Source organism: Nyctereutes procyonoides, unplaced genomic scaffold, assembly GCF_905146905.1.
Source record: "Nyctereutes procyonoides isolate TBG_1078 unplaced genomic scaffold, NYPRO_anot_genome, whole genome shotgun sequence".
Lineage (NCBI taxonomy): Eukaryota > Metazoa > Chordata > Mammalia > Carnivora > Canidae > Nyctereutes > Nyctereutes procyonoides.
This window is the reverse complement of record NW_026575049.1, coordinates 70,276,779-70,304,756: the sequence shown is the minus strand read 5'-3', so window position 1 is coordinate 70,304,756 and position 27,978 is coordinate 70,276,779. Positions and strand designations below refer to the sequence as shown.

The window sequence follows — 27,978 nt, the reverse complement described above, 5'->3', positions numbered from 1 at the left end:
CTGATTATAAAATTAGTAAGTGCTGATTGTAGAAACAGAGAAAAGGACGGTGAGGAAATTCTTAAAATCGCAGCCCCACCACCCCCAGCCGTCATGGTCTATGACGATATGCGCGTGTCGTGCAGACTCTTCTTGTACTTCGCTTCCGTCTAGCGTTTCATCGTGAACTAGCAGCCGTTGTCATGGCGCACCCGAGACTACATTATGACGCCACCATGGGCCAACATCCTAATGGATGTGCCATCATTTCACTTGTGCGGCAGAAAACAAAATGATTCATCTTGGCCATTTTCTTGGGATGGATTTCCTGGAAGTAGAATTACTAGGTGAAAGGAAATGAACATTTTTAAAGTTGTTAGTGTTTGCAAGCTGCCCATCAACAAGGTTTTATATTCCTTTACACTTCTGCCTGCACTGAAGCAGCAGGTACCCTGCACATCAACCACGTAACTTTGGGTGACTTGTTGGACCTCTATGTCTTAGTTTCTGCGTCAGCAAAATGGGAGTAATACTACCTACTTCACAAGGAGGGAGGGGGTTCAAGCAGTGAGACAGAGTCAGCCATCTATGAATTTGCTGTTATTAAAAAAGGAACTACTTGGAGCATTACCACCAGCCCGAAAACCTGATTTTTTAAAACATTTGCTAATTTGGTAGTGGAAATGTTCTAATTTGAGGACTACCAAAAGTCAAACAATTATCGGTGTTTTTCTCTTCTGGAAATCATCTGTTTCTTCACATTGTTCTCTGAGGATTTAAAGAGTATTTCTTATTGGATTTGTAAGACTTATTAACACAGTAACCCTTTATATATTTGTTGTTGGTGTTTTCCTCAGTTCCCCTTTTAAGTTTTTACAGTATATAGTAGTCAAGCAATCAATGTTGAGTGTCACTGGACTATCCACGTTCCATCCCTTCTTAGGGATCCGAAGCTCATGAGAGGTTTACTGAGGCCCCAGGGGTCAACTCTAGCTATACCAGACTACACCCCCCACTTCTAACTACCTTCTCCCCTCTTTGTCCCATCAGTCCTGGTATTTCCCCCAGAGAAATCCAAGAAGGAGAGAGGAGGATCTCCCAAGACCATAGTGACCTACAGGGAGGGACAAAAATGCAGATTGCTCACCTGAAGCAGCTCTCCCTCATTCCAGGGAAACTTCCTCTGGTAGCCCAGTCGCCTCCCAACCCCAGGGGTCTGAGGAGTCTGCACCCCTCCTGAGCATTCCTAGCAAATTCTACTGGGCATCTGCCCCAGGTGAAACCTTAACACCTGGCTCCAAATTAAGATACAGTGACAATGCTTTGCAGGCACAAAGCTTGAGGATTTCCTGGCAGTTGGGAGATTCTGTGGGCTGTTGCTTCTGAGGTTATTAGGATCCTAAGAATGGCAACAAAATCCTACGTATATGTGGGGTTGGAGAGTGTGTCCCGGGACCTCTTCAAGCTCTCCCTCACTATCTTTACCTGGGTTACCCTGCAGTCTCTATACTAGTGGTTCCAACTCTGGCCGCACCTGGAGGAAAAAACACCAATGCGCAGACAGATTCAGGTTAACTGCTCTGGTTTGGGGCCTGGGCCTCGGGAAGCTCTCTAGGTGGTTCCCTGCGCGCGCGCAATCAGGGGCTTGTTCTCTCCCTCCGGGCGGGGAGTGCAGGGAGAGGGCTGGGCCCGGGCTGGGGCGCGGCTAGAGCGCGGTGTCGGACGAGGGGGCCTGCTGCGGCGCCTCGCGGGAGTAGAAGTCCTCGAGCACGCTCTGCGGGATGCGCTTCAGCATCTCCTTGGGGAAGATGCGCAGCAGCTTCCAGCCCAGGTCCAAGGACTCGAACACGGAGCGGTTCTCGTAGGGGCCTAGGGAGGAGCGGGGTCAGGGCCGTGCTACCCCCACCCCCGGCCCAGGGCGCCCCCAGCCGCCTCACCCTGGTTGATGAAGCTCCTCTCGAACTTGTGCAGAAACTCCAGGTAGAGCAGGTCCTCGGAGGTGAGCGCCTCCTCCCCCACCACGGCCTTCATGGCCTGCACGTCCTTCCCGATGGCGTAGCAGGCGTACTGGGGAGGGGGGGGCCGGGGCGAGTATGGTTTATACTTTCCAACAAATGTGATTTTTGCAATCTCCTTTCCTCCCTTCCTCCCTAGTGGTGAGACGAGACCACCTTGGTTTTGTGTCCTGCTTTGGTACCATGTTGGAATCTACCACTTTCTCCCAGAACTGCCGCCTGGTTTGGTTGTCAGAGCCGAGTCTTTCCTTATTGAGTGACTTGAGGGAATGTGGTGGAATTTTTTTTTTGGTGGGGGGGGGCGCAGCACTTCACATTTATTGAGGGCCTGCCCCCAAGGAGCTCACAGCCTGGGGGCCAAGAACCCACATGTGCTGGGGTGGAGGAAAAAAAGAGGTAAAGGCAAAGAGGCAGGCAATGCAGAGACACCATGGCCCAAGCAAAGGGGTTGCAAAGCAGGCACAGGCACGGGGTGGGGGATGAGGAGCAGGGGGGAATGGCGGCCCTGCAAGTCCTGCCTAGACCTCAGGATCACGGACCAAGCACAGGACTCAAGGCTGCCCCTCCCCAACCAGGTTGGTACCACCTGGGTGGGGGTGGCACTGGGGTGCCCCAGCTCCTACACCTGCCCTGAGCCAGGCCCCCACAGCGTCAGCCTTCTCCACCCCAGACTGGACCATGCAGACCCCTGACAGGAAAAGGGCAGGCAGCTCAGGTTTGGGGACCCTGACCAAGACAGCAAGGTGGAGTCCAGGCCTGTAAGGGAACAGCTTGAAGCCTGGGCAGTCCTAGGTCCCTGGGCAAGGCCCAAGGAACTTCCGAGATTCTCATGGAAGCCCCTGGGCCAGGGGCGCGAGCCCGGCGAGCCCAGGTGGGCTGAGGCCACCCCGGAAAGCTCCGGCCTCCTCTGAAGCCAGCGTACCCCATGCTGTGTCCCCCTTACCAGCTGGTTGGAGACGTCTCCGTGGTCCTTCCTGGTCATGCCCTCCCCGATGGCCGACTTCATTAGCCGCGACAGGGAAGGGAGCACGTTGACCGGAGGGTAGATCTGGGGGAGCAGAAGGCGGTCCAGACTTCCCTTCCCTTCCCTTCCTACCCCTGCTTGTGTCTCCTGTCCCTGGGCCCCTGGGCTTCTCGAGGGCCCGCCCCTCGCTCCTCCCGCACAGCTGGGCAGGTCATGCCCTGCGCCCCTGTCACCACAGATTCTAGGGCTTAGGTGTTCACTGTCGGCTCGTGTGCTCCTGGACAGGAGGTGGACGGTGGACATGACCTGACTTAGGTAATGAAAGTCAGTATTTCAAGACCTTTGATAATTTGGACAAAAACCAGGTGGAAGCTTAATAGCTGCAAAGAAGGAAACTACTAAGCAAAGAGGGAAAAGTCACAGGGGTTGCCTTCGACCTTGGCCGGGGACACATTGTCTAAGCAGCTGGCACGTTATTCACCATCTGCTTGTGTCACTTACTCCTTGTTTTGTTCACCAAAGCAAATCACTGGGAAGGAACGACAAGTGGTATTTACTGAGTATCTACTATGTGCGGGATGCTTTCCATATGCCAACTGACTTGATCCTCCACAGTGCACTCCACCGAGTGATAAATGCCATTATTTCCATTTTATAGAGGAGGAATCCTAGCATCAGAGGGATGAGATGCCCCAGTCTGGTAGGCTGGATTCTTGTGTCTGTGAACCACAGTCTCCCTGGGTCAACTCCTCTTTGGAGTCAGCCTTGCCTGGCCCCTCCTAATTCACAGAGAAACGAAGCGCAGCTGGTGGTGCGACACCTGTTAGTGTCCCCGGAGGTGGTGAGGACAGCACTGAGTGGGTCAGGAGGGGACCGTACTTGTCTGTTATGAAGCTGCCTGTCCACGTAGATCTGTCCCTCTGTGATGAAGCCCGTCAGGTCTGGGATTGGGTGGGTGATATCTGCAAGGAAACGCACCAGTCTCTGTAGATGGGGCCCACGTCTCCAGCCACCCAGGTCGAGTGGGTTCTCTTCCTCTCATGGGAGTGACGGGGTATGTGGAGGCAATGAAAAGACAGTGCACATCTTGAGGAAGGAACAGAGCTACTGCGCATCTATGCAAAAAACCACGGGCCTTTGAAGCATCCCAGTGGGAAGGGAGGGCAGGGGCTGCAGTAGAGACTCACCATCATTGGGCATGGTGAGGATGGGGATCTGGGTGATGGACCCTCCGCGGCCCTCCACGCGGCCTGCCCGCTCATAGATGGTGGCCAGGTCTGTGTACATGTATCCCGGGAAGCCTCGGCGCCCAGGCACCTCCTCCCTTGCAGCTGAGACCTGCAATATCAGCGTTGCTGGGTAAGAAGGGGGGCAAGAGGCTGAGTGGGAGGTTCAGCAACTGTGAGAAATGCAGTGGGGGCACGCTTGGATGGGCAAGTTTCGCGGTGTAGGGACCAGGGAGAGGCAGGCACGGCCCTGACACCCTGCACCAGCCTTACCTCCCGCAAAGCCTCTGCATAGGAGCTCATGTCGGTCAGTATGACCAGCACGTGCTTCTCACACTGGTAGGCGAGGAATTCAGCAGTGGTCAGTGCCAGGCGTGGGGTGATGATCCGCTCGATCCTGGAGGTACAGCCAGTGTTTAGAGAGCCCGGAGGCCTAGGCCTGTGTGCCATCGAGCCGCAAGTGCTGAGTGGAAATCTCACAGTGCACAGCAGCAGAGGAGTGGGTAGGAAGGATGAGCCCCATCTCCCAGGCACCTAGTCAGGGCTCTGCTTCCTGGGGGTGGACAGTTCACCAAATCTGGCATTCCTCCCTTCCACCGTCCACGGGAGGAAAGGGTAGGGAGCCTGGGACAGGCAGGGAGTTGGGTGAGAGTAGGACAAGCAGGGCCCAGAGTGTGGAGAGGATGACAGCACCCTGTCCCAGGGGGGCCTGAAGGTGAGGGGCTCTGGCCTTCAGCGCCAGGCAGGGGCAGGGCTCCGGCTGTAGCTGTCTCTTCCCCAGGCTCCCTCCCGGCCTGGCTCAGCTGGAGCACTGTCTGGATTCTCTCTGTGAGGCTCCTCTCATACTCCAGAGCCACTTAGTGTGAGAGTCTCTCTGCTTGCTCTGCCCGCTTGGCAGCCCCTTTCCACTCTGAGCTCTCCCGAGTCCCTTCCTCTGGCTGCAGGCTCTCTCAGTCCTCAAGCTCTGTGCCTGTGGGTCTTTTCCCTGGTCATGTCGCCTGGGCCTCCAGAATTCTGTTACTTTAGTGTTTGGAGCACCTTCAGTACCTGGCACAGTTTATTAGCATTTTTTTTTTCATCCACCTGACCCACGGATGTAAACTCTTATTTTCTGAACTTTACAAATAGTCTTTCCAAATGAATAAACGAACAAAAGGCAGAATCAGACCTATACATACAGAGAATAAACTGATGGTTGGCAGAGGGAGGAGCTGGGAGATGGGCAAAATGGGTGAAGGAGCAGGAGTTACAGGCTTCTAGTTACACAGAGAATACAGTCCATGGTATTATCATAATGCTGCTTGGTGACAGGTGGCAGGTACACTTGTGGTGAGCACAGCATAACCTACAGAGAAATTGAATCACTATGTTGTAGGCCTGAAACTAATGTGACATTGTGTCAACTGTAGCCATATAAGAACATTAAAACGAAAACCAGCAGTTTTTGTAAACAAATGGATTAAGGAAATATCTCTTTAGTGGTGACTTTGTGGAAGTGACTCAAGGATAAGGAGTCCTGACTGGGGACAGTGGCTGGACGCAGATACTGGGAAGAACAGAGGGGCTGCAGGTGGCAGGTGGGGTTGAGGTCCAGTTCCCTCTGTCTCTCCGAGGGCTAACCCTAGCCCTTACCAAGCCTCGGATTCCCCGTGCACAGAAAAGGGTCGTTTTCCCAACCCAGGCCCATGGCTGTGGTTCTGGGAGACTCGTGAGCTCTGGCGCGCTGGATTTTGAGAGGGGATGGGGTCTGCTGCCTGAAGGCAGTCTGGGTACCAGGGGCTGGCTCACGTGGGGTCGTTGGCCAAGTTCAGGAAGAGGCAGACATTCCCCATGGTACCGTTCTGCTCGAAGTCAGACTTGAAGAACCTGGCGGTCTCCATGTTCACCTGGACACACAGCAGGGAGGGCTGGAGCCTGAGGGCTGGGGCCCTGGCCCCTCCCATCTCTTCTCAGTAAAGCCTATTGACTGACTGGCTAACAGTCCCTGGGATGACCCAGCACCTGAGAAGGCAGGGGCTGGGTTTGCTGCCCAGTCCTGGGTGGGAGCCCATCAGGCCCCCAAAGAGAAGTTCACATTTCTTCAGGTTGAGCTCTGCTCAGTGCCATCCCGACCCCTCACCTAGGCAGCTGCTTCTCTGCTAACCCTTCCTTGGGCCCTCTGAGGGCCCCACAGTACCTGCTCCCTTGGCTTTCCCGTCCTCCAGGCCACCCTGGGCTCATCCTATATAGCTGCCGTGCCCTTTGGAATGCGTTGAGGGACACACCGTCCTATACTGAGTGCCACCCCACCCCCCGCCCTCCACTTCAGTCATGCTCTTCTTGCCTCTCCCACCAGATAGGCCTGGACTCTGACAGCTGCTCAAGGAGAAGGATGATGCCTCCCTCATCATATCAGACAGAGCCAGGATCCAAGAGAGACAAGGCTGCCTGCCCACAGCTTTCAGAACTTGCCAATCTGCCCAGCTCCTCTTACCCCCATGGCCGCAAAGACAATGGCAAAGTTGTCATCATGATAGTCCAGCACAGCCTTGGACTTCTTCACCAGCCCAGCCTGGCGGCAGATTTGGGCAGCAATCTGGGGTGGAGTGGATTGGAGGGAAGGGCATGAGAACCAGAGCCCAGGGCCCAGACCACTGAGCACCACTGAGGATGATGGGTAGAGTAATTTCCAGTCCATCCTCCTGCCAAGGCCTTTGTGGGAAGGATCCAAGGCCAGAAAGATGAAAGGGCTGCCCCAGATCCTACTGCTTTCCTCGCGGTGGAGGACACTTGGGGACACTAGGAGCTCTTATGCAGCCCTGAGTCCATGCGCTGCCAAAGGACAGCTGCCAGTCTGGACGGCAATGACCCCTGCGTGGCCGGTCCTTGCCTGTTGGACTCAGGAGGCCCTCCTCACTGGCTCACCAGCCCTGGCCTCTGCCCCGTCCCTCCCTCTTGGTCCTGTGTGCAGGACCTGCAGGCCTCACCTCGTTGTGGGGGAGCCCAGCTGCTGAGAAGATGGGGATCTTCTGACCACGGGCAATGCTGTTCATGACGTCGATGGGAGAGATGCCCGTCTGAATCATCTCCTCCGGGTAGATGCGGTCATGGGGATTGATGGGCTGGCCTGGCAGGCGGCGAGCGTGGATCCATGATCAAGAGTTCAGGTCCATCCCTGTCCTCCCCCAGCCCTGCCCCAGACTCCAAAGCAGCGCTATTTAACAGAATTTTCAGTGATGATGGAAATGTGCTCTAACTACACAACCCAGTACAGAAACCCGAGCCACGTGTGGCTGCTGAGCATGTGAAATGTGGTTTTGAAATGAAAGTACATTCCGTTTGAATTAATTTGTACTCAAACAGCCACGGTCCAGTGCTCCCTTGGACAGTGCTGCCTGGCACATTAGAAGCAGCAGGCAGGGGGCAGCTCCGGCTGAGGCCCCCGAGGCTGAGCAGGTGTTGTCCGGGGCTCAGAGGAACTGAGGGTGCCCTGGAGAGCTCCTGTCTGAGTGGATGTGTATTCTGTGCTCTGCCTCTGACTTCCCGAGTGGTTTGAGGCCAGCCACGACCTCTGTGGGCCCCTCTGGTCCTCAGAACTAACAGGGCTGGAGGACTCAGGATGGCCTCCCACAGGGACTGGCTGTATCTGCTCCGCAAGCCACCCAGGTGGCTCTGAGAGGCAGGGACAGGGAATTGGAAGGCAGGAGAGTGATGGTCTTGGGGCACCCTTGGAACTTTGCACCTGATGGTGGCACTGAGGAGCAGGAAGGAAGTCTGGTGCCAGCATTTCAGGCTCTGAGGCAGATTGGGGGGCAGAGAGAGGCTCTGCAATTCTCCTCATGTACCCAGTCTGCCTGGCGGTCTGACCGACCTGTGGCTGAGCCCTGGCTGATTGCCCCTGGGGCAGAAGTTCCAAGGGCAAGGGCAAGGCGGCAGAGGCCGGCTGGGGGTGGGGAGGGTGACTGGGTCCCGAAAGCTGTCCAGAGCCTCTCGCTGGCCACTCACCATTGATATCCAGGAAGTCCTCTGCCATGACCACTGGCCCCTTGTCAATGGGCTTGCCGGAACCATTGAAGACCCGACCTGAGGGTGAAGGTGGCTGTTGGGGGATGCTCAGGGCCAGCCCTGGGTCTCCCTCGCTCCTGTCCACCCTCCACACCACCACCGGCTCTCACCACCCCTCACATGTCCCTCTCTCCTCGGCCCTCAGTTACCCCCAGAGAGCTGGCTACAGTGACTGTCTCCCTGAGGAGCTTCCCTCCTCTCCTGGAAATCCTACAGGTGAGGCATTGGCCCATGAAATGACTCTAATGAAGGGTTTTAAGGCTGAAAAGAAGGCCAGGTATGGCAGATCTTGGGAGACAGTTAGGGGACGTGCATTCTGTTTCAGCCTAACCCCAAATAGATGACCACCTACTGTGCCCCTAGCTCATCGAACCAGTCTTCCTTGTTTACAGAACATCAGCTATACGTCCGGCTCTGAGCTGGAGCCAGGGGTCAAAGAGAGAAGACACAACTTCTGACCTCCAAGAACTCACAGCAGAGGCAGACAGGCAAAGAGGCAAGGACAAGGCAGTGTGCCAGGTGTGTGGTCGGGGAAGCTGGGCTGGTAGGACAGAGGAGCACCACCCGCTCACCCAGCATGTCTTCTGACACTGGAGTCCGTAGGATGTCCCCTGTGAATTCACAGGTGGTCTTCTGGGCATCGATCCCAGAGGTTCCTTCAAACACCTGTGGGACAAGAGGTTAGTTACTCTAATAAGGGTCTTGCTGGGGAGAATGGGGCCCTCCATTCTAGGCTCCCTTTGTCACAGCTCTGGGCAAGATGCTCTTGGGGAAAATAGGATGTTTCCTGCCATGAGGGTTTATAAGATAGGAACTTTGTGGGTTTGTTCATTCATCCAACCAGCCAACATCACGTTGACACCGCTTACCTGAACAATTGCCTTGGTCCCAGACACCTCAAGCACCTGTCCACTTCTCTGAGTCCCGTCAGGGAGGGTGAAGTTGACGATCTCAGCATACTGTGCAAACTGGCAGGAGGGGAGAGCAGCCAGAGCAACCATGAGACCAAAGGTGAAGTCCCTATTCCCCCACCATCCCTCCTGGACCCAGTCTCAAGCTTCTATGTCCCCTTTTGTGACCAGGCACTATTAGAAGTGAACTCGAGGGGCTGGAAGTGGGGTGTTTGAATTCTGTTTGGGACGCAGTGCACCTGGACAGGTAGGAGCACTGACTTTAGGGTTGGAAGACTTTAGGGTGAGAATTGAAGCTCTGACGCTTAGAAATTATGTGATGTTATGGAAATTACTTAATGTTTCTGAGTGTTACTTTCCCTGTCTTTCAAATGAGGATAATAAATAATACCTATTGTGTAGGGCTTCTGTGGTGAGAAAGTGACATATGTGAAGTCATTAGCTGGTGCCCACGACCTGTAACAGCTCAATACGACGTAGTAATTACAATGGCTGTTTAGGTCCCATGAACAGCACCGTTGTTTCTGCCTCCACAGACCACAGTGCCCTCCTGGGCTGTCAGGTGTCCCCCTGTACCAGTGCAGTCTTTCCCTAGCCATAGGGCTAGGACTGATTCACATGTCATCCTCATAGGTTTCAGGAATAAAAAGATATTCTCCAAAGAAGAATACAAATGACCAATAAGCATGTAAGAAACTCAGCATCATTCACCAGCAAAGAAATGCAGATCAAAACCACAAGAAGACACAACGTCACACTCATGAATAAGGCTGTAGTGAGAGGACAGATAATGACAAGTGTGGTTGAGGGTGGTGGAGAACTCAGCACCGTCACACACTACTGGTGGGAATGTAAAACGGTGTGGCCACTTTGGAAAACTCTGGCCCTTCCTCAAAGGGTTAAACATAGAGATAGCACATGACCCAGCAATTCCACTGCCAGGTATAAGCCCAAGAGAAATGAAAACATGTGACCACACAAAAACTTGTGTATGAATGTATATAAATGTTCCTATGCAAGTAGCATCAGTGTTCGTAACAGCCCTAAAGTGAAAACAACCCAAATGTGCACAGGTGATGAATGGATAAAGATGATGTATCTACACCATGGAATATTATCAGCCTTAAAAAGGAATGAAATACTGATCCATGCTACAAGGATGAACCTTAGAAACATGCTAAGTAGCGAAAGAAGCCAGACAGAACAGGTTACGCATTCTACGATTCCACTGATATGAAGTATCTGAAAGAGATCCATAAGACAGGAAGGTTAGAGGTTGCTGGGGTCTGGAAGGAGGGAGGCTTGAGGGTGACAACTAATAGGTACAGGGTTCTTTTGGAGGTGATGAAAGTGTTCTGGAATCAGATAGTGTAGTTGCACAGCTCTGTGTAAATACTAAAAACCACTGAACTGTGCTTTAACAGAATGAAGTTTATGATATGTGAATTATAATTCAATTTAAAAAAACCAACTAGGTGTCCCACTAGGACCACAGGTAGGTTGGGCAGGAGGAGGTCTGCCCCAAGGGAATCCCCCAGCTCTACGCTCTACACACGCTCCGGAACCAGGGCCTTTCCCCACATCAGAAGAGGCTACGAGCTGGACCGGGGAAGCTGGGCTGGGAGAGCAGACCCTCCCCACTGACAGTGGCTTCAGCTCTTGTCACCCCCAAGAGACCTAAGCCCTGCACCTGTGCCTTCTTCCAGGGGAGGTACTGGAGACGACGGGTAGCTACCTTCAGGCTCCCTCACCTTGCTTCCCGGGGGGATTGTTACTTCAGGGAATAAGTCATAATCAGAATCTAATAAAAATAAATGGTAAAAAGATGACATCCCTCCCCACAGTGTTCCTCAAATCCTAAGAAGTTAAAGTGCTCCTCTAAGTTACTCCTTGGACATTAGAAGAAATCAGAACTGAAATGATAAATGAAACGGAAAAGAATAAGAAAGGACCTCTCCTTGCACCATGACCTACATAGAATAAGTCGGCTCTACCGTGCTTTTTGACCATAATCAAAACAAGTTAGAAATCAAAAACAAGGGGTGCCTGAGTGCTTCATTTGGTTAAGCATCTGCCTTGGGCTAGGGTCATAATTCCCAGGGTCCTGGGATGGAGCCCCGCATCAAACACCCTGCTCAGTGGGGAGCCCATTTCTCCTTCTCCCTCTGCTGATCCCCCCTGTTTCCCTGCTTGTGCTCTGTTGATCTCTCTCTCAAATAAGTAAAATCTTTTTTTAAAAAAAAAAAGGAAATAAAAACATTCATATATTTGGCAATTTAAAAACCAATGTAGAAGAATGTAGAGTTAGAAAATATTTAGCACTAAATAATAATGAAAACTACATATCAACTTATATGTGATGCATTTACACTTTATCTTAATTTTTAAGGATCATTTATTTGGGAGGGAGAGCAAGCAAGGGGGATGGGGAGAGGGAGAGGGATAAAATCTCAAGCAGACTCCAGACCCCAACACAGGGCTGGATCTCTGAACCCTGAGATCATGACTTGAGCTGAAACCAAGATAGATCCTTAACCAACTGCACCATCCAGGTGCCCCACATTTAAGCTTTAAATGCTTATGTTAGAAAAAAATTAAGGAAGTTTAAGAGTATGCAACATGAAAAGTTAAAGAAAATGATGGCATTAAAACCCCCAGTAAAGTAGGGGAGGGGGATGGATGAAATATGTGATGAAGATTAAGGAGTGAGCCTGTCATGATGAGCCCCAGGTGACACATGGAAGTGTTGAATCACTATATTGTACATCTGAAGTAATGTTACACTGTATGTTAACTGGATTTAAAAGAAAAACTTATTAAAAAAAAAATAAAGTAGAAGAAATAATAAAGGGCAGAAATCATGAACACAGAGAAAATATAACAAAGATGATTAAAAGCCAAATAGGTTCTTTGAAAAGCCGAATAAAATAGACTGATAAAATAAACATTAAGAAAAGAACAAAGAGGGGATCCCTGGGTGGCGCAGCGGTTTGGCGCCTGCCTTTGGCCCAGGGCGCGATCCTGGGGATCCGGGATCGAATCCCACATCGGGCTCCCGGTGCATGGAGCCTGTTTCTCCCTCTGCCTGTGTCTCTGCCTCTCTCTCTCTCTCTCTCTGTGACTATCATAAATAAATAAAAAAAAAAGAAAAGAACAAAGACATAAATAATTATTAGGGTAAAATAGTCAAAACTATATTAATAGTACTGTGATACTATACTAATATACTAATAGTACTAATAACTATACAAAAGCTATACTAACAATATTAAAAAGTAATAGAAAGGAATTATGAGCAACTGTATGCAATATAGTTCAGACCTTAGGTGAAATGACTAAAGTTCTAGAAGAAAACAACTCAAAACTGATTAAAAACCAAATAGAAAGCTGGAATAGGGGATCCCTGGGTGGCGCAGTGGTTTGGCGCCTGCCTTTGGCCTGGGGCGTGATCCTGGAGACCCGGGATCGAGTCCCATGTCGGGCTCCCTGCATGGAGCCTGCTTCTCCCTCTGCCTGTGTCTCTGCCTCTCTCTCTCTCTCTCTGTGTGTGTGACTATCATGAATAAATAAATAAATAAATAAAAATAAAAAAAAAAGAAAGCTGGAGGAGTCCTACAATCTTTAAGATGGTACATATAGTGTAAAATCTTTCCACAAAGAAAACATCAGTCCCAGATAGTTTTACAAGTTCTGACAAAGAGCAAATAATTTGAAACTTTCTTGAGCTCTTCAAAAGACTAATGGAAAAGGAATGGTCTTGAACTGATTTTATGAGGCAAGGAATACCTTGATACAAAATAAGATAATTAAGGGAAAATTATAGGCAATCCCACTTATGAATATAGATGCAAAAGTTCTACAGGAAAAAAAAAAGTTCTACATGAGATACTAACAAACCAAAATCAGCAAAGTATTAAAAAGATCAAATTACAAACCAAATGATAAAAGAAAACATGAGGGGGCATCTGGGTGGCTCAGTGGTTGAGTGTCTGCTCAGGTTGTACGGGATCCCAGTGGGGAGGGAGCTTGCTTCTCCCTCTGCCTGTATCTCTGCCTCTCTATGTCTCTCATGAATAAATAAATAAAATCTTTTAAAAAAAGAAAAAATAAAGACAAAACAAATACACACAAATACAAATTAAAAAGGCCAAGTTGGAATTATTCCAGGAATTTCAGTTAATCTAATATTAGAAATCTGATAATGTACTTTACCTTATTAATGGATTATAGGATTAAAAAAACCTGTGATCATCTGAAAACATTCCAGAAAAAGTAAGAACAAAACCCCAAAACTATCCCCGATTAAAAACAAAAACTTTGAGATTAAAGAATCATGATATCCATAATCATAAAAAACAAAACTACCCTTTGAAAACAGAGAATAAAAGGGAAATTCCTTAACTCCAAAAAGCAGTCTCACAAAGTACAGAAAACATCATACTGATATAACGTATAAAACAGTCCCTTTAAAATTAGGAACAAAACAAGGCCTGCTATCCATCATTCTATTCAGCATTACATTGGAAGAACCAGCCAATGTAATATGATGAACAGAAAAGAAACACTAGGAGGACATGAAATTATAAAAAAGAAAGCCTCCTAAACCCCAAATATAGTAAAGATGGAACTCTCTCAAAAAAAGTAGATCAATTTCGCTTATAAATATAGATGCAGAAATTATAATCTGGGGATCCCTGGGTGGCGCAGCGGTTTGGCGCCTGCCTTTGGCCCAGGGCGCGATCCTGGAGACCCGGGATCGAATCCCACATCGGGCTCCCAGTGCATGGAGCCTGCTTCTCCCTCTGCCTATGTCTCTGCCTCTCTCTCTCTCTGTGTGTGACTATCCTAAATAAAAAAATAATAATGAAAAAAATTAAAAAAAATAAAAAAAAAGAAATTATAATCTGTTAGACGGTCAAATCAAACAGTGTACCAAATAAACAGGCATGACTAAACAGGGTTCATTAAAAGAACATAAGCCTAGATCAATCAACCTCTGGAAATTTGTGAACATTTGACAATATAATTTGTAATAATAGGGAATTTTTTTTGTAAACACAGATTAAAAGAGAAACCCCACAGGATTATGTAAAGAGAAACCCAAAAGGCTTTTGCTAAAACTCGGCAGTGTTTCTAATAAAATCCTATGTAAAACGGGAAAGGAAGGCAACTCCTTGAACACTAACTAGACCATTTACCAAACCAACATCAACAAGCTTCTAAATGGTGAAATGCCAAATCCATTTTTATTTCTAATAAAATCAGTAACACAGAGATGCCCGTATTGGTATTGTTACTTAATATTGTTTTGGAAATTATAGTTTATACAATAAGACCAAAAAAAAAGAAATTTAAAAGTATACTAATAAATGTAAATGGAGAATCTTTTTTATTTTGTAAAAAAATATATATATAACATAGTGAGAGGAGACTGTGTTCTTCAGAAATGTCAGAGAAAGGATGTGGAAATGTTCCAGATTACAGGAGGCTACAGGGACATGACGACGACTAGAGGCTGAACCTGACTCCAGGCTGGACCCTCTGTTGGAGGGAGAAAATGCTATAAAAGACTTTAGTAGGACATGAGAGACTCCTTACTCTGGGAAACGAACAAGGGGTAGTGGAAGGGGGGTTGGGGTGATGGGTGATGGGCACTGAGGGGGGCACTTGATGGGATGAACCCTGGGTATTATGCTATATGTTGGCAAATTGAACTCCAATAAAAAATATAAAAAAATAAAAATAAAAATTTAAATTTAAAATAAAAAAAAAAGACTTTATTAGGGCAGTTGGTAAACTGGAATATGGATGGTCCCAGATGAGCATATCAGTGTAAATTTCAGAAGTTGGTAACTACTGTTGTTATGTAAGAGAATATCCTTATTCTTTGAAAATTAATACAAGTTTTGGGGGATAACTTACCCTTGAAAGATCTAGGAAAAAGATATGCACACATACGCCTACACATGCAAAGCAAAAGATAAAACAAATGGGGTAAAATGTTAACACTAGGTGTATGGATGTTCCTAGTACTATTTTTATTTTTACAATTTTTCATAAATTTGAAATTGTTTCAAAATAACAAGTAAAATTAAAGTGTGCTGATGTAAAAAGAGACAGAAGTCCCTTTGTTTGCAGATGATAATGTATATATAGAAAAACTCAAGAGGCTCTAGTTAAAAAAAAAAACAGAATTAGTAAAAGAGATTGGCAACTGTATACAAGGTAAATATGTAAAAATCAATCTCTTGCATCACTGTGTGTCAACCATAGTTTAGTAAAAATAAAATGAAAAAAAAAACTAAAAAAGAATCTCTTTTTTTCTATTCCAGCCATAAATAGACAAGGAAATGGAGAAAAATGTTCTATTTATAATAGGGCCCAAACTCATACAATATCTGGAAATAATTTTGACAAGAGAGGTGCAAGAAAATAATAAAACCTTACTGAAGGACATAAAACAAGCCCTGAGCAGATGCAGAACAATACTATTTTCCAAGCCAGAACAACCTACTGTCATAAAAATGTAAATAAATCCTTTTTGAAAGCATATAAATTAAATGCCTTCCCATTGGATTATTGTTTCTTCTGGAACTTAACAAAATCATCTTAAAATTCATATTAAGTGTCTGACAATATCCAGAAATAGTTATGGAAAAGATCGGAGTGGAGGACCTGCCTTATCAGACATTGAAATGTGCTCTAAAGCTGCTGAAGTCAAATGGTTAAGTGATGGTGCGTAGCAGACAAATGGATCCGTGGGGCAGGCCGGAGTCCAGAGACAGATCAGATTTTAGGAGACTGTTGTAGAACAAATGTGGCAAATTACTTCACGGGGGAAAAATAGAACTTATTGAATAAATGGTGCTAACCTATCCAGCTATCTAGGTAGAAGATACCCCATCGTAAACACAAACACGGTCCAGGCATTTACGACCTTTAAATATAAAGGTTTTATAAAAATACTAGAAGAGCTTTTCTTGTTTCGTTTCCTCCGCTTTTCTAGAAAAGCTGGAGAAGAGAGATGTCTTAAGTAAGATGAGGAATCCAGAAGCCAAAAAGAAAAAAAGAAAAGAAATCCAGAAGCCATCAAGGAAAAAACAGAGAGGTTTGATTGTATAAACGTTGGACATTTCTGTATGGCAGAGCCCGTAAGCAAATGTGAACAATGAACAAAGAGCTCCCACAGGGATCCCTGGGTGGCGCAGCGGTTTGGCGCCTGCCTTTGGCCCAAGGCGCGATCCTGGAGACCCGGGATCGAATCCCACGTCGGGCTCCCGGTGCATGGAGCCTGCTTCTCCCTCCGCCTGTGTCTCTGCCTCTCTCTCTCTCTGTGTGTGACCATCATGGATAAATAAATAAAAATTAAAAAAAAAGAGCTCCCACAGCTCAAAGTGTGCACCTCAAGGTGTAGGAAGATGTCACGCTGCAGAAAGTGAAATCCAAACCGATAAGAAGGTACGGAAATATAAGGAGAAGCGGGGGCAGGACAGTTTTCATCACCGGGAGAGATGCTCAGGCCCGCGGGGGTGCTGGGTCGTGGTCCCCACGCAGGCTGCCGCGGGCTGCCGGGCTGGGCCCACCTCAGTGCCTCTTCCAGGCTGCAGGTTTTGAACCTGCAACTTCATTCGGGGGATCCACCTTCCCGCAGCGAGGGGCCCAGCCGCAAAGGGGTATTTTAGCAAAGCCTGGAAGCCCGCGGAGCGTCCGTGCATCGTGAGCCCCGAGGGACACGCAGGCCCCCAGGCTCCAGGAGGCCGCAGCCCCTGGCTGGGCGCGAGGCCGGGGACAAGGACGTCAGGGACGCTCACGCGCGCGCCTTTTCTTGTTTCACTCGTTCCAAGGAGCAAGCTTTTAATTTTTTGGTGATTAAAACGTAATAAAAACGTGGGATGTCCAAGTTCTCCATCAAATCCCGCCTCTGCCTAAGAGTGACCTTAGAGGCCTGGGCGGCGGGGGCGGCTCGAGCTCCCGGCGGGGCGGGGCGGGGCGGGGCGGGGCGCACCCCGGCACCCCGGGCACCCTGCAGGGCCCACGGGGACGCCCCGCGCCGAGGACGCCAGGAGCGCACCTCCTCGCTCCCCGCACCCCCCGCCCCCCCGCAGCGGGGTCGCCTGGGGCGCAGGGCTCGGCCAGGGGTGCGGACCGCGCGGCGGGGCTCGCCGACCACGAGAGGGCGCCCGGGAGCGAGGGCTGCGCGGCCTCAGGAGCCTGGCCTCGGGGCCTGGGCGCCGGGAACCCGGGAAGCGCGCGGCGGAGCGCAGGCCGGGGCGGGGCCCGCAGAAGGCGGCGGCAGCTCTGCAGAAGGCGGGCTGCGGCCCAGCAGAAGGCGGGCGGCGGAGGGGCCCCACAGAAGGCGGGCTGCGGCCCTGCAGAAGGCGGGCTGCGGCCCTGCAGAAGGCGGGCGGCAGGCAGAGGGGCCCCGCAGAAGGCGGGGCGGCGGAGGGGCCCCACAGAAGGCGGGCTGCGGCCCTGCAGAAGGCGGGCTGCGGCCCTGCAGAAGGCGGGCGGGCAGAGGGGGCCCCGCAGAAGGCGGGCGGCGGGGGCCCCACAGAAGGCGGGCGGCGGGGGCCGGCGAGGACCGGGTGGCAGAAGGCCGCGACAGCCGCGCAGGACAGAGGGCGGAGGAGGGGAGGGAGCGGAGGCGGCCGCGGCGGGAGGAAGGCGAGTGCGCGGCGCAGCTTTCAGCCAGGTGCGGGGGGGGGGGGGCTGTGAGGCCTGCCCCCCCCCCGTGGAGCGGTATTGGGGCCCCTCGGAGGACAGTACCCGGCCCTGCCCTGCGCGTGTGCACCCGGGTACCCGGGTTATGGGGCGGGGGCGCTCACGCCGGAACGCGCAGTGCAGAGGGACGGAGGCTGGAATCCCAGGCCGCGGCCCTGCGCCTGACGTCGAGGAGCCCGTTCGGAGCCTGGTTCTCCCAACGCCCACCCTTGGGCTCTAGGAGGACTGCGGGGGGGGGGGGTTGTGCCACCCACCGCCTCTGCTGGGGGCCAGCCGAGTCCGCAGCCAGCCTGGGGTCAGGCAGACGGGAGCTGCAGCCCACACCGCGCTCCGACGGCTGGGACTTCTCTGCAAGCCCCGCAGGGCTGGTTGGAGGAAGCGCCGGCCTCCCCTCCGAGTCCTCCCCTCCTGACGATGCCCAGGGCGGTTTGGGAACCCCTCTTTGGAAATCGTCTTCAGGGCTGAAGCTTTTTTCCTTTAAAAGTTTGGAAGCAGCCACAGACGCTGGGAACCAAGCGCTTTCTCCAAGCCTCAGCAAGGACCGGTCTACCTCAGACTACAGCAGTTGGCAGATGTGGTCCCCAGCGCAGCCGCAGCACCTGGGAACTTGTCCTGAATCAGAACTTTGGGTGGGGACCCAAGAATCCTTCGGGGGATCCTCCCGCGTGCTCAAGTTCAAACACCACTGCCCTAGTGAGCCCCTAAGCACCCCAGGCAGGTGGCTGCCAGCTAACGGGACTCCTCTGTAATGCTTGCACAAACTGGGTGTGACTGTGAGATCAGGGCTGAGAGTGTGGAAGTTTAATAGTCTCGAGGGGTCATTTTTACAGTCTACACTCAGGGGTTTAGCCTTTTACAGTCTACACCCAGATCTCCAAAAATCAGAGGAAACCATGGAAATTACCTCTAGAAAAAAGAGCAGGAACATGGATACACAGTATCAGAGGTTTGCTACAATTTCGAGGCCCTTATTCCCCGGGCTAAGGACTTTCAATCAACATAAAATTCTTCCCCCCCAAATTTTTCCATTTGAGGAGGAGGGAAGCCGGAAGCATAATTGCGGGTGTGATTCGATTTGGGCAGGAGGTGGCGCTGGAGAAGGGGAACTGTGGCATCTTGCCCAAGTAACCCAGGAGGAGGGCAGGGGTTGTGGGGCCGGACGGGTCTGTCTTCTCCACCTCCTGAACTTAGGAGACTACACACCACTGCTGCTTTTCCTTCCTTCTGCAAGTCCAGGGTTCTCTGGGGTTCTCCAACACCCTGTCATTCTTCCCGCTCTTAGAAAGTGACAGACGCATCTACTACTAAGCACTAAGCACGGCGGCTCCGTAGGTCTGGGGGTCTGGCTTGTTTCCTCGTCGTCTAGCCCCATTTAATAGTTGGGAGAGTGGATGTCTGGAAAGGTACTGAGCCTCCAAACCCCAGCCGGGGCAGCAGGTGGCAGCAACTGTTCCCTCAGGCACGTTAGCACTTCTGCATTCCAGGCAGAGCTAGTGCTAGCTGTTCTCAAGGAGGAAAAATAAAAATACATTTATCTGATTTGATCCTCACCACAACGCTCCTGTCATTTACTAGATGAGGACACTCGGATTTGCACGCCTGGATTGATGCTTCTCAAACTTCAGGGAGCATCACGTCACCTGGAGGGCTTGTAAAGACTGACTTCTCAATCAGAGAAGGACAAACATTATATGGTCTCATTCATTTGGGGAATATAAAAAATAGTGAAAGGGAATAAAGGGGAAAGGAGAAAACATGAGTGGGAAATATCAGAAAGGGAGACAGGACATGAGAGACTCCTAACTCTGGGAAACGAACTAGGGGTGGTGGAAGGGGAGGAGGGCGGGGGGTGGGGGTGATTGGGTGACGGGCACTGAGGGGGGCACTTGATGGGATGAGCACTGGGTGTTATTCTGTGTGTTGGCAAATTGAACACCAATAAAAAATAAATTTACAAAAAAAAATAAAATAGAAGAAAAAAAATAAAGACTGGCTTCTCTGCATCCCCCCCCCCAAAGTTTCTGATTCTGTTGGTCTTGGGTGGGAGCCCCTGGATCTGTATCTGTAACAAGTTCTCAGGCAGCACTGACGCAGCCCATCTCCAACTGACGGGTAGCTGGTAGGAACTATGGGGTGGAGGAGTCGGAGTCAGGCTGCGTGCGTGACACCTGTGCATACCCGCGTAAACACTCCATCACACTTCCTCCCAGGGTCCCCCCAACGCTAGTGGGTCAAATGGGATGAACTCAGGATCTGGTTTCCAGGAATGAGAGGGTCAGATTTAGTCATTCTGACATTTATTCATTCATGCATCTCATTCATTTACTCACCCTTCCTTTGACTAACTGAGTACCCACAATGGACTGGGTGTTCAGTTAAAGTGCGGTGTGGGGCTGTGCGGTATGAGTACTCAGGAGCAGTGAGTAATAGGAGGGATATTACAGCGAGGGGACATGTGGCCAAATGGCTTAAAGGAGCTGCCAACGGGGCAGCACAGAAGAGGGAGAGGAGGGACAGGCTCATGGCCCAGGGGCCTGGGTGAAACTTCTAGAAGTGACCTCTCAGCTAGCCCTGGGGATGAGTCAGAGGAAGGCATGGGGGAAAGGTAGTAGGAGAGGCAGAGGGAAAATAGGAGCAAAGACAGCAAATGGCAGCTCCATGCAGGGACAGGGTGGACTTCCAAGGAGGGAGGGGAGAATGGGAAGGTAGGCAGGAACCTGTGGGATGTAGAGCCTGAGTGAAGACGCTGGGCGTACTGGGTGAGTCTGAAGCAGGGAAGTGAACGGGTCAGGTTGCAGGGGGCGCCCGGCGGGGGGCCTAGAGGCCATGGCCATAATCAGGGAGCAGTGGGGTGGGCGACTGCTGACAGATGGATCGTTGGCACTAATAGACTGGGGCCAGGAAGGGATGACTCAAAGGTAGCACCAGTTTTCCTGTGTGGGGTGGGAGCCTGACGGGTGGAACTGTTTGGTGGAAGAGGGACAGCAGAGTGATCTAGTACCTTTGCAGGGCCCCTTATGCCTTAAGAATCCCCAACCCCAAACTGAAAATGCTACCAGTCTGTGCCGGGGCCCTGCAGTTCCCCGGGGGACACACGGGAGCCCACTTCCCACTTCTTTCTGTGAACCACCCACGCTGCTGGCTCCCAGGCTGAGATACTCCGAAAGCCTCTGAGAACCTTGAGCTGGGGAGAAGAGCTAGGTGGCATTGTTCTTCGGCCTTCTCTTCCTCTTAAAAGAAGCAGATGGAGGAGTCCAGCTTGTGAACAAGCTCAATACAACCATTCTACTGATGAGGAAAGAGGCACAATCGCCCAAATCCCCCAATCCTGGGCAGTAGGTGTGGGTCCCTGAAGGCCCAGAGGGGGCGAGGTGGACACTGAAAAGGCGGGAAGGGGAAGGGGGTGGCTGAGGAGACAGCTAGGGGGGAAGAGGGTGGGGAGGGGTGACAGGGAATTAGAAGGGACAGGTGGGCCCATGGGGGACAGCCAGGGACAGGGCAATTTAGAAGAAATCCTACAGGGCCGGCTAGAGAGTCCTGGGATTTGGCCTTGGGGCCTGGCAAGAGGTGGAAGAGTCTTACCTTGACCTGGTCCAGCACCACCAGGGGCCCATTGACGCTGCACACAGTCCTGTAGGCTGGAGAGGAGTGCAGGCCGGTGAGGGTGTCATACCCAGACACCCAGAAACACACACACACACACACACACACACACACACACACACACACACACAGGCATCCTCTGCTTTCTGTCCCTGGATGCACCACCCCCACCCTTTTCCCAATCTGGGCTGTCAGGGTCATTAGCTGTGACAGGGCCAGCCACCATTGCTGTAAGGGTCATGCCCCTGCCCGCAGGGCCCCCCGCTGGCTTGGACACCTGCAGGAGGCTGGGGGGAGGGCCAGGGCAAGGGCAGAGGCCCCTCGGAGTCCTCTCCTCCCCCTCAGCCAGCAGAGGTCTTTCTTATCTTGAGCCGGCTTCCCCTCTGGCCTCAGCCCCCATCTTACCCACTCCTTCCTCTCTGACCCACAACATTTTCCAAAAGCTTCTGGCCCCCAGATAGAGATGAGAAGAGAACTACCCTCTGTGTCTGTCTGGGAGCATCCGGCACTGACTGGGCACTGCCTGTGTGCGTGCGTGCACCTGTGTGTGTGTGTACACCTGTGTGCCTGTGTGTGCGCCTGTGTGTGTACAACTGTGTGTGTGTGTGCCTGTGTGTGCGCCTGTGCACCTGTGTGTGTGCACCTGTATGCCTGTGTGCCTGTGTGTTGTGCACCTGGGTGCATGCATGCACCTGTGGGCCTGTGTGCACGGGTGCCTATGTACCTGTGTGCATGTGAGTGCACACCAGGTGGTGGGTGGTGCAGACACCTGTGAGGAAAACCAGCCAGGGTCCCTGCTTCGCCCTGAGGCCTTGCCAGGGAGGGTCCTGGAAAGGAAAGAATGACAAGGAAGGGGGAAGAAGAATGTGCCAGTCCCTGTGGCTGGAGAGATCCACAAATGGGGAAATGAGCTCAGCTTACAGGGAGCCTCTAAGCTCAGTGTTGAGGAGCCCTGAACCCCAGTGTTAGGGACCCCAATAGGAAAGCCATGGACTGACTGGCCGACAGGAAGCCTATCTTGGTTCTGCTAGGGCCTAGCTGGGAGACCCTGGGACTCCCCCCGCCCCCCCACGACCCTGGAATACAAAGCTCTTCCCTGCGGTCCCTGTGAAGCACCAGTAGGACAGCTGGGATGAGGGACCCTGACGAGGCAGGAGGACCAGAGCGCCTGAGGATCACTGGGTCACTCACAGATTGAAGGTCATCAGAGGGGAGGGTGGTCTAACCCTCTTTTCAAAAGGAGAGGAGAATGGAGGTGAAAAACCTAGCGCAGGGTCCCCCAGTGCGCTTGAGGCAGAGCTGGGGCTGGGTTCCCGCCCTGTGCTTCCTTCCCATCAGACACAGAGGCTCCCAGCCACTTGCTCTCATGCAAGCCTGGTGCCCAGTCACCCCTCTCCAAGAGAAACTAAACGCGCCTGCTCACGTCTTCCCCAGTCTGGGCCTTCGTGCTCAAACTCCTCATTTTTGTCTGATCTACGCTCCTTTCACTGGGACTTGGGCTAGAAAGACCAACTGGCAGGGTGATCCTCGTGGGGATGTTTGCAAGGCTCTTCTGAGCTTAGGACTGCTGGGAAAACTCAAGAACGAGGGCACAAGAAGACCCGCTCTATGGGGCTTGCACCCGGAGCAGAGGAACTCCTTCAGCTTCCTCGGGTTCCATGGGGGACGCAGCCAACCTTCCCTGGCCCCGGGGCCCGGCCCCAGAGATGGCTGCTCCTGAGGGCAATGGCCCAGCGCCCCCCCTCTCTGGTGGCCCTCCCACTAAGCAAGCTCTGGTATTTTCCATTATGTTTCTTTAAAAAAAAAAAAAGATTTTATTTATTTGAGAGAGAGAGCAGGGGTGGAGGAGAGGGAGAAACAGGCTCCCCTGCTGAGCTACTCAGTGCCTCCATCCCAGGACCCGCGGGACCAGAGCCAAGGGGAGGTGCTCATTCCTGAGCCCCCCAGATGCCCCTGGTATCTCCCATCTTAAAAACCACTCCCTGGGCCCCAGTCCTTGCACGGCTGCTGCCCTTTGCAGCCCAACTTCTGGCAAGTAGGGCTGATTGCTCACTTCCTTTGCCCACCTTCCACCTTCTCCTTGAGCTCTCCAAGCGGGCGTCTCTCTAGGCCACCCCAAGGGACCAGGCACAGCAGATCCAGCCCTGGGAAGAGCTGGCCTCTGGTGGCCCTATAGAGAAAATACCAGGCCAGCCGTGGGCTGTGAAGGCAGAAGCAAGACACAGAGCCGGTGGGCTGGGGCGCGGGGGAGAGGGAGCTGGGGGTGGGTAGGGCCCAAGGTCCACAAAGCCCTGGGGGACTCTTTCTAATTCTGCCTCAGAGTCCAATCTTTCAACTTCCTCCCTTCCTTCACAGCTGGCTCCCCCCATTTCACCGTCACAGCACTACCTTGGGGAGGACCCCTGAGGTGGGGGGAGCCGTGGTGAGGGGGGCGGGAGGGCACCAGGGCCCTTGGGCTGGGTGCCCAGTGTGGTCTGCAAGCCCCCAGCTCACCCAGCAGCCTCAGCCCGGCCCTTCCACCCTGGTGAGGTGCAAGGCCGGGACAGCGCTGGGGGGGGGGGCTGGCCCCGAAGACCTGGAGGGGCTCTCGGATGGTCAGTAGTCCGTAGGCCTTCTGCCTTCCGGAGACTCCCAGACCCTCCCTCCCTCCGCTCCGCCCCTCCCCTGCTCCTTTGTCCTCGCTGACATTTCGGGTTGCACTTGGGGCCGAAGGTGGACCCCCCCTGCCCCCACTCCCCTCGGCTTCCCGTCAAAGGCCCAGCGGGGGCTCCAGCAGCCCACTAATTAGGGCCTGCCCGGCCACACCTGCAACGTCCGGAGAGGGCTCAGCCGGGCGCCCAGGCGTGAGGAGGCCGGGTGGGGGCAAGCCCGGGGCAGCAGGTCCCGCACCTCCTCCCCGATCCCCTCTGAGGGATTAGGGGAGGGAGGGCAGGGGCTGGAAGCCCAGGCTTCTGAGAAGCAGCCAAAGACCTGCCAGGTGTGACCTCCTCGGCCTCTCAGCGGGGGAAACCGAGGTTTGGCACCCCAGCCTCTGGGTGACCTGACCGGCTCTACCTCTCTAGCTGGGCTGACAGCCTGTGGGCCCGACCTTTGCTCGCCCTGGGCCCTGTCCCCTCCCCGCTGCCCCTGCCCCTGCCCCAGCCTGGCACCTTCTGCCCCACACAACACGTAAAGCTCCATGCCACCCCCTCCCCTGGGAAAAGAGCTCTAGCTCTGAGGGTGGCAGACGGGTCCCTCCTTTTCGGGAGGATGTTGCTGGGATTCAGTCCCGTCCCCTCCCTCCCCCGTACCCTGCTCCCTCCTTTCTGGCCCATTCCCTCTGCCTCTGCAGTGAAATCACCCTTAAGGTCTCAGGCCTGTTGAGGGCACCTCCTCCAGGAGGCCTTCTGCTGGAATCGCTCTGGGGCTGGGAGCCAGCTGCCCCATCCCTGTCCCTCTGGACCCCCAGCTCTCGCCCTACGCTCTTTCTGTCTCTACATAAAGTTCTCCTGCTCACAAGCAGGTAGTGTCCCCAGAGTCCTGGGGTAGGAGGCAGCTGGGAGAGCTACAGGGGTCCTGCCTCTAGCAAACAGGGCAGCCGGCTAGGGTTTGCACCCCCATCCTCACCCCTCACAGACAAAACCCCTCAGGCCCCAGAGGAGGAAGGGGGCGGGAAGCGGAGAAAGCTGTAGGGGCCCAAGCACCCTGAGGAATCGGGTCAGCTCCTGGGTGGGGGGAGGCTCTCCATGGGGTTGGGGCGCCGGTTCCCTGCGGGGACCCTGGTATGCAGCCCAAGCAGAGGCGGGAGCCTTCGTCAGTGCAGAAACATCTTTAATGTTTTATGTTTCTGCAGGTGGGGAGCAGAGTCGGGGTGCAGGGGCTCCCCCACACGCAGCTTGACTGTGGGTCAGCTGTGGGCTGTGACGCATTCGCCTGGGTGGGGGCCACGTGAAGTGACACACAAGCAAACACAGGGACGCTGCCACCCCTGGGACCCAGCCTGGGTCAGGACTCCTGGATGTTTCCCTGTACCTGGGCTTGTTGACTCTAAACAAGGTGCCAGCTGGAGAGAACTGGCTTGGAGGAGGCCCTGGGGTGAGGTTGCACCCCGCAGGGCTCCCAGACAGCACGCTGCAGGGGTGATGGGGGGAGCCTGCAGGGCTGGGCTGGACAACTGGGCTCAGGTCCCCACTGGGCCTGGGCTCGGGACCCAAGGGGGGGGGCAGTCGCTGGGTATTTCTGGGCCGCCTTGACCTCTGCTTGGCCCCAGGGGGAGGATCTGGGCTTCCCTCTTCCCCCATTCCTACACAGGGCAGGGCCTGCAGGGCCTGCAGGGCCTCCAGGGTAGATCTGGTCCCATTCAGTTTCTTCTCTGCTGGAATGTGCCCCACCCGGTGCCTGCCTCCAGCCTCCGGAGGTGCCTCCACACCCCGGGCCTGCCCACTGGGCACTTGGTCCCTTCTGGGTGGATGCCAGCCCCATTCAATGCAGACCCAGCTCTCGGGCTGCCCTGGCAGGTGGCCCCTCCCCCTATGGCCTGGGTAACTGGGGGGGGGCGGGGGGTGCTAGGCCAGCTTCTCCCCACACACACCCTGTCAGGAGCCTCAGGCCCTGCCTGGCTGGGGCTGGACAGGCCGGTTTACTCCAGTGAGCTGGGCTGCCTGAGAACTGGAGAGTGACCTTGGCAAGGAGAGAGGAGGGGGTGCTCCCTCGGCCCTCAGAGCCCTACTGGTGTCTGGGCCCTTGATACCGGCGCACCTCGGGATCGCCCCCTCCGAGCCCTCGGCACCCAAGGCCACGGCACACACTCTCCGTCGCCCAGCTGTACAGACACAGACACACGACATCCCCTGGCCACGTACCCACGTTCTCCCCGTGAGCCACACGCTCATGCGTGGACACACACACTCACCCTGAGTGTAAAAGCGTGCACAGGTACTGTCACACATTTCCTCACTCTGGTCATACACACATGCAAGCTGCCACACAGATTTACACATATCCTCACCCAGGTGAGGGTGGGAGCGCGAGCAGACGCAGGCACATGGCTTATACACAGACACCTGCCCCGAGAAGGCCCAGATGACACGGACCCGTTGACGGCACTCGCAGTGGCATGTGCTTCCCCATCCTGAGAACGCGGGCTAGCCTGGGTGGGGACCCCATCCCTCCATCTACAGAGGGGCCCCTTGTCCAGGAGGTCCATCGAGTCACCTGCTGGATGGAGACACCCCCCCCCCCCCAGATCTTCCTCTGTCTCAGATCGTCTGGTGCCCTGAGCCTGAGAAGCAGAGCCACCAGCAGCCCACCCACCCCCACCCACCGCGGGGGCTGTACTCACTGACTCGGGGGTGGGTGATGTAGTTCCGGGTGACGGCCTGCATGTGTTCTCGGGCGGGGCCCAGGTCACAGCCACTGCCGGGGAGCCCCCCGGGCCTACTGTCTACCTTCAAGGCCATGGCGAGGCGGCAGGCGGGAGCGGAGTACCCGAGCCTGCACCGGGCTGGAGCTGGAGAGGGTGACCAGCCGCTGCCGCCCCTCCCCTGCCCCCGCCCCCGCCCGCTGCCCTGCCCCCTGCCGAGCTCCTCCAGGTGGGGCGGTGCCCTAACCACCTCAGCAGGTGGTGGGGAGGGGCAGGGCTGGCGGCTCTGGCCCCCCCGCGGCTCCTCCCCGTGGGACCTGAGGGCCCCTTCCAGGCTCCCCACCACGGCCCTTTCTGGCAGGCTGCTCTCCCTCGCGTGTCTGCCTCAGCGTCTCCGCCGGTCCTCACCCTGCACCCCCTGCCCTTACCGGGTACAGAAGTACCTGGGCACTTCTCCCCCCGCACAATTCCACTGGCATCTTTTTTGGAACATCTAGAGGATCATTCTTGTGCCAGCTCCAGGGCCGCCTCCCGCAGGAAGCCCTCCCTGCCTCCTCCAGCACTCTGGGCCCAGCACACAGCTGGTGTCTTTCCTTGGTCGCGCCCTTTGGACAATTCTCTCTTGTCGCTGCCCTAGACTCTGGGCCCCCAAAGAGCTGAGCTTATGTCTCCTCCGTCAGACTTGGGTCTCTTTAAGCCTTTCTGTCTCATAGTATTGAGAACTTTGCAGGAACAGGGAAGGTGTCCCTCCACCCTATCACAGGACCCTGCCTCACCTTTCCATACGCCCCCCCCTCCCCGGGGCTCATGCAGGAGGGCTGCCCTGACACTCCTCAGCTCAGAGCAGAAAGGACAAATGGAGGAGCCCTCCTGGTGTCAAGTGGCTGACGCAGTCCGTGGCACGGGCGGCTGGACAGGCAAGGTGGACACTAGGTGGTAGCTCGGCCCCCTGAGCCCAAGGCCTGCCCCGGGCACCCCCCTGTTTCGTTCCAGACTCAGGGCGTCCAGGGACGTCGAAGCACCTGCCCAAACCGTACGCCCGCGCAGAGGGAAGGGAGGAAGCACGGTCGCCAGGGCCTGGTCGGCTGGGTGACCCAGGACAGCCGATCTGAAACCAAGGATGTGTGTCCCAGAGCAGCCTGGAACAGACCCTGCTCGTCTTTGTACACCCGCC

The 27,978-nt window shown here is 53.7% G+C and overlaps 1 protein-coding gene across 1 annotated transcript; it reads right to left on the bottom strand.

Annotated features, from left to right (window-relative positions):
- Window positions 1–4: 4 nt before the first annotated feature.
- On the bottom strand, window positions 5–26,965 carry ATP6V1B1 (ATPase H+ transporting V1 subunit B1). Its single transcript, XM_055327829.1, has 14 exons — window positions 26,784–26,965; window positions 21,443–21,498; window positions 9,098–9,196; window positions 8,801–8,894; window positions 8,169–8,246; window positions 7,151–7,290; window positions 6,658–6,759; window positions 5,973–6,070; window positions 4,458–4,581; window positions 4,146–4,296; window positions 3,838–3,920; window positions 2,938–3,042; window positions 1,917–2,046; window positions 5–1,848 (listed from the first exon to the last, which is right to left on the bottom strand). Exons 1-14 carry the CDS (start codon window positions 26,899–26,901, stop codon window positions 1,685–1,687), a joined length of 1,542 nt encoding a protein of 513 aa, XP_055183804.1. The 5' UTR covers window positions 26,902–26,965; the 3' UTR covers window positions 5–1,684.
- Between the last annotated feature and the right edge of the window lie 1,013 nt (window positions 26,966–27,978).

Coding starts and splice junctions, on each gene's coding strand:
- ATP6V1B1 (XM_055327829.1), bottom strand. CDS start 26,901: ATGGCCTTGAAGGTAGACAGTAGGCCCGGGGGGCTCCCCGGCAGTGGC. Junction 9,197..21,442: donor TGGTGCTGGACCAGGTCAAG/GTAAGACTCTTC, acceptor CCCTCCTGCCAG/TTTGCACAGTATGCTGAGAT. Junction 2,047..2,937: donor GAGACGTCTCCAACCAGCTG/GTAAGGGGGACA, acceptor CCCCCTCCCCAG/TACGCCTGCTACGCCATCGG.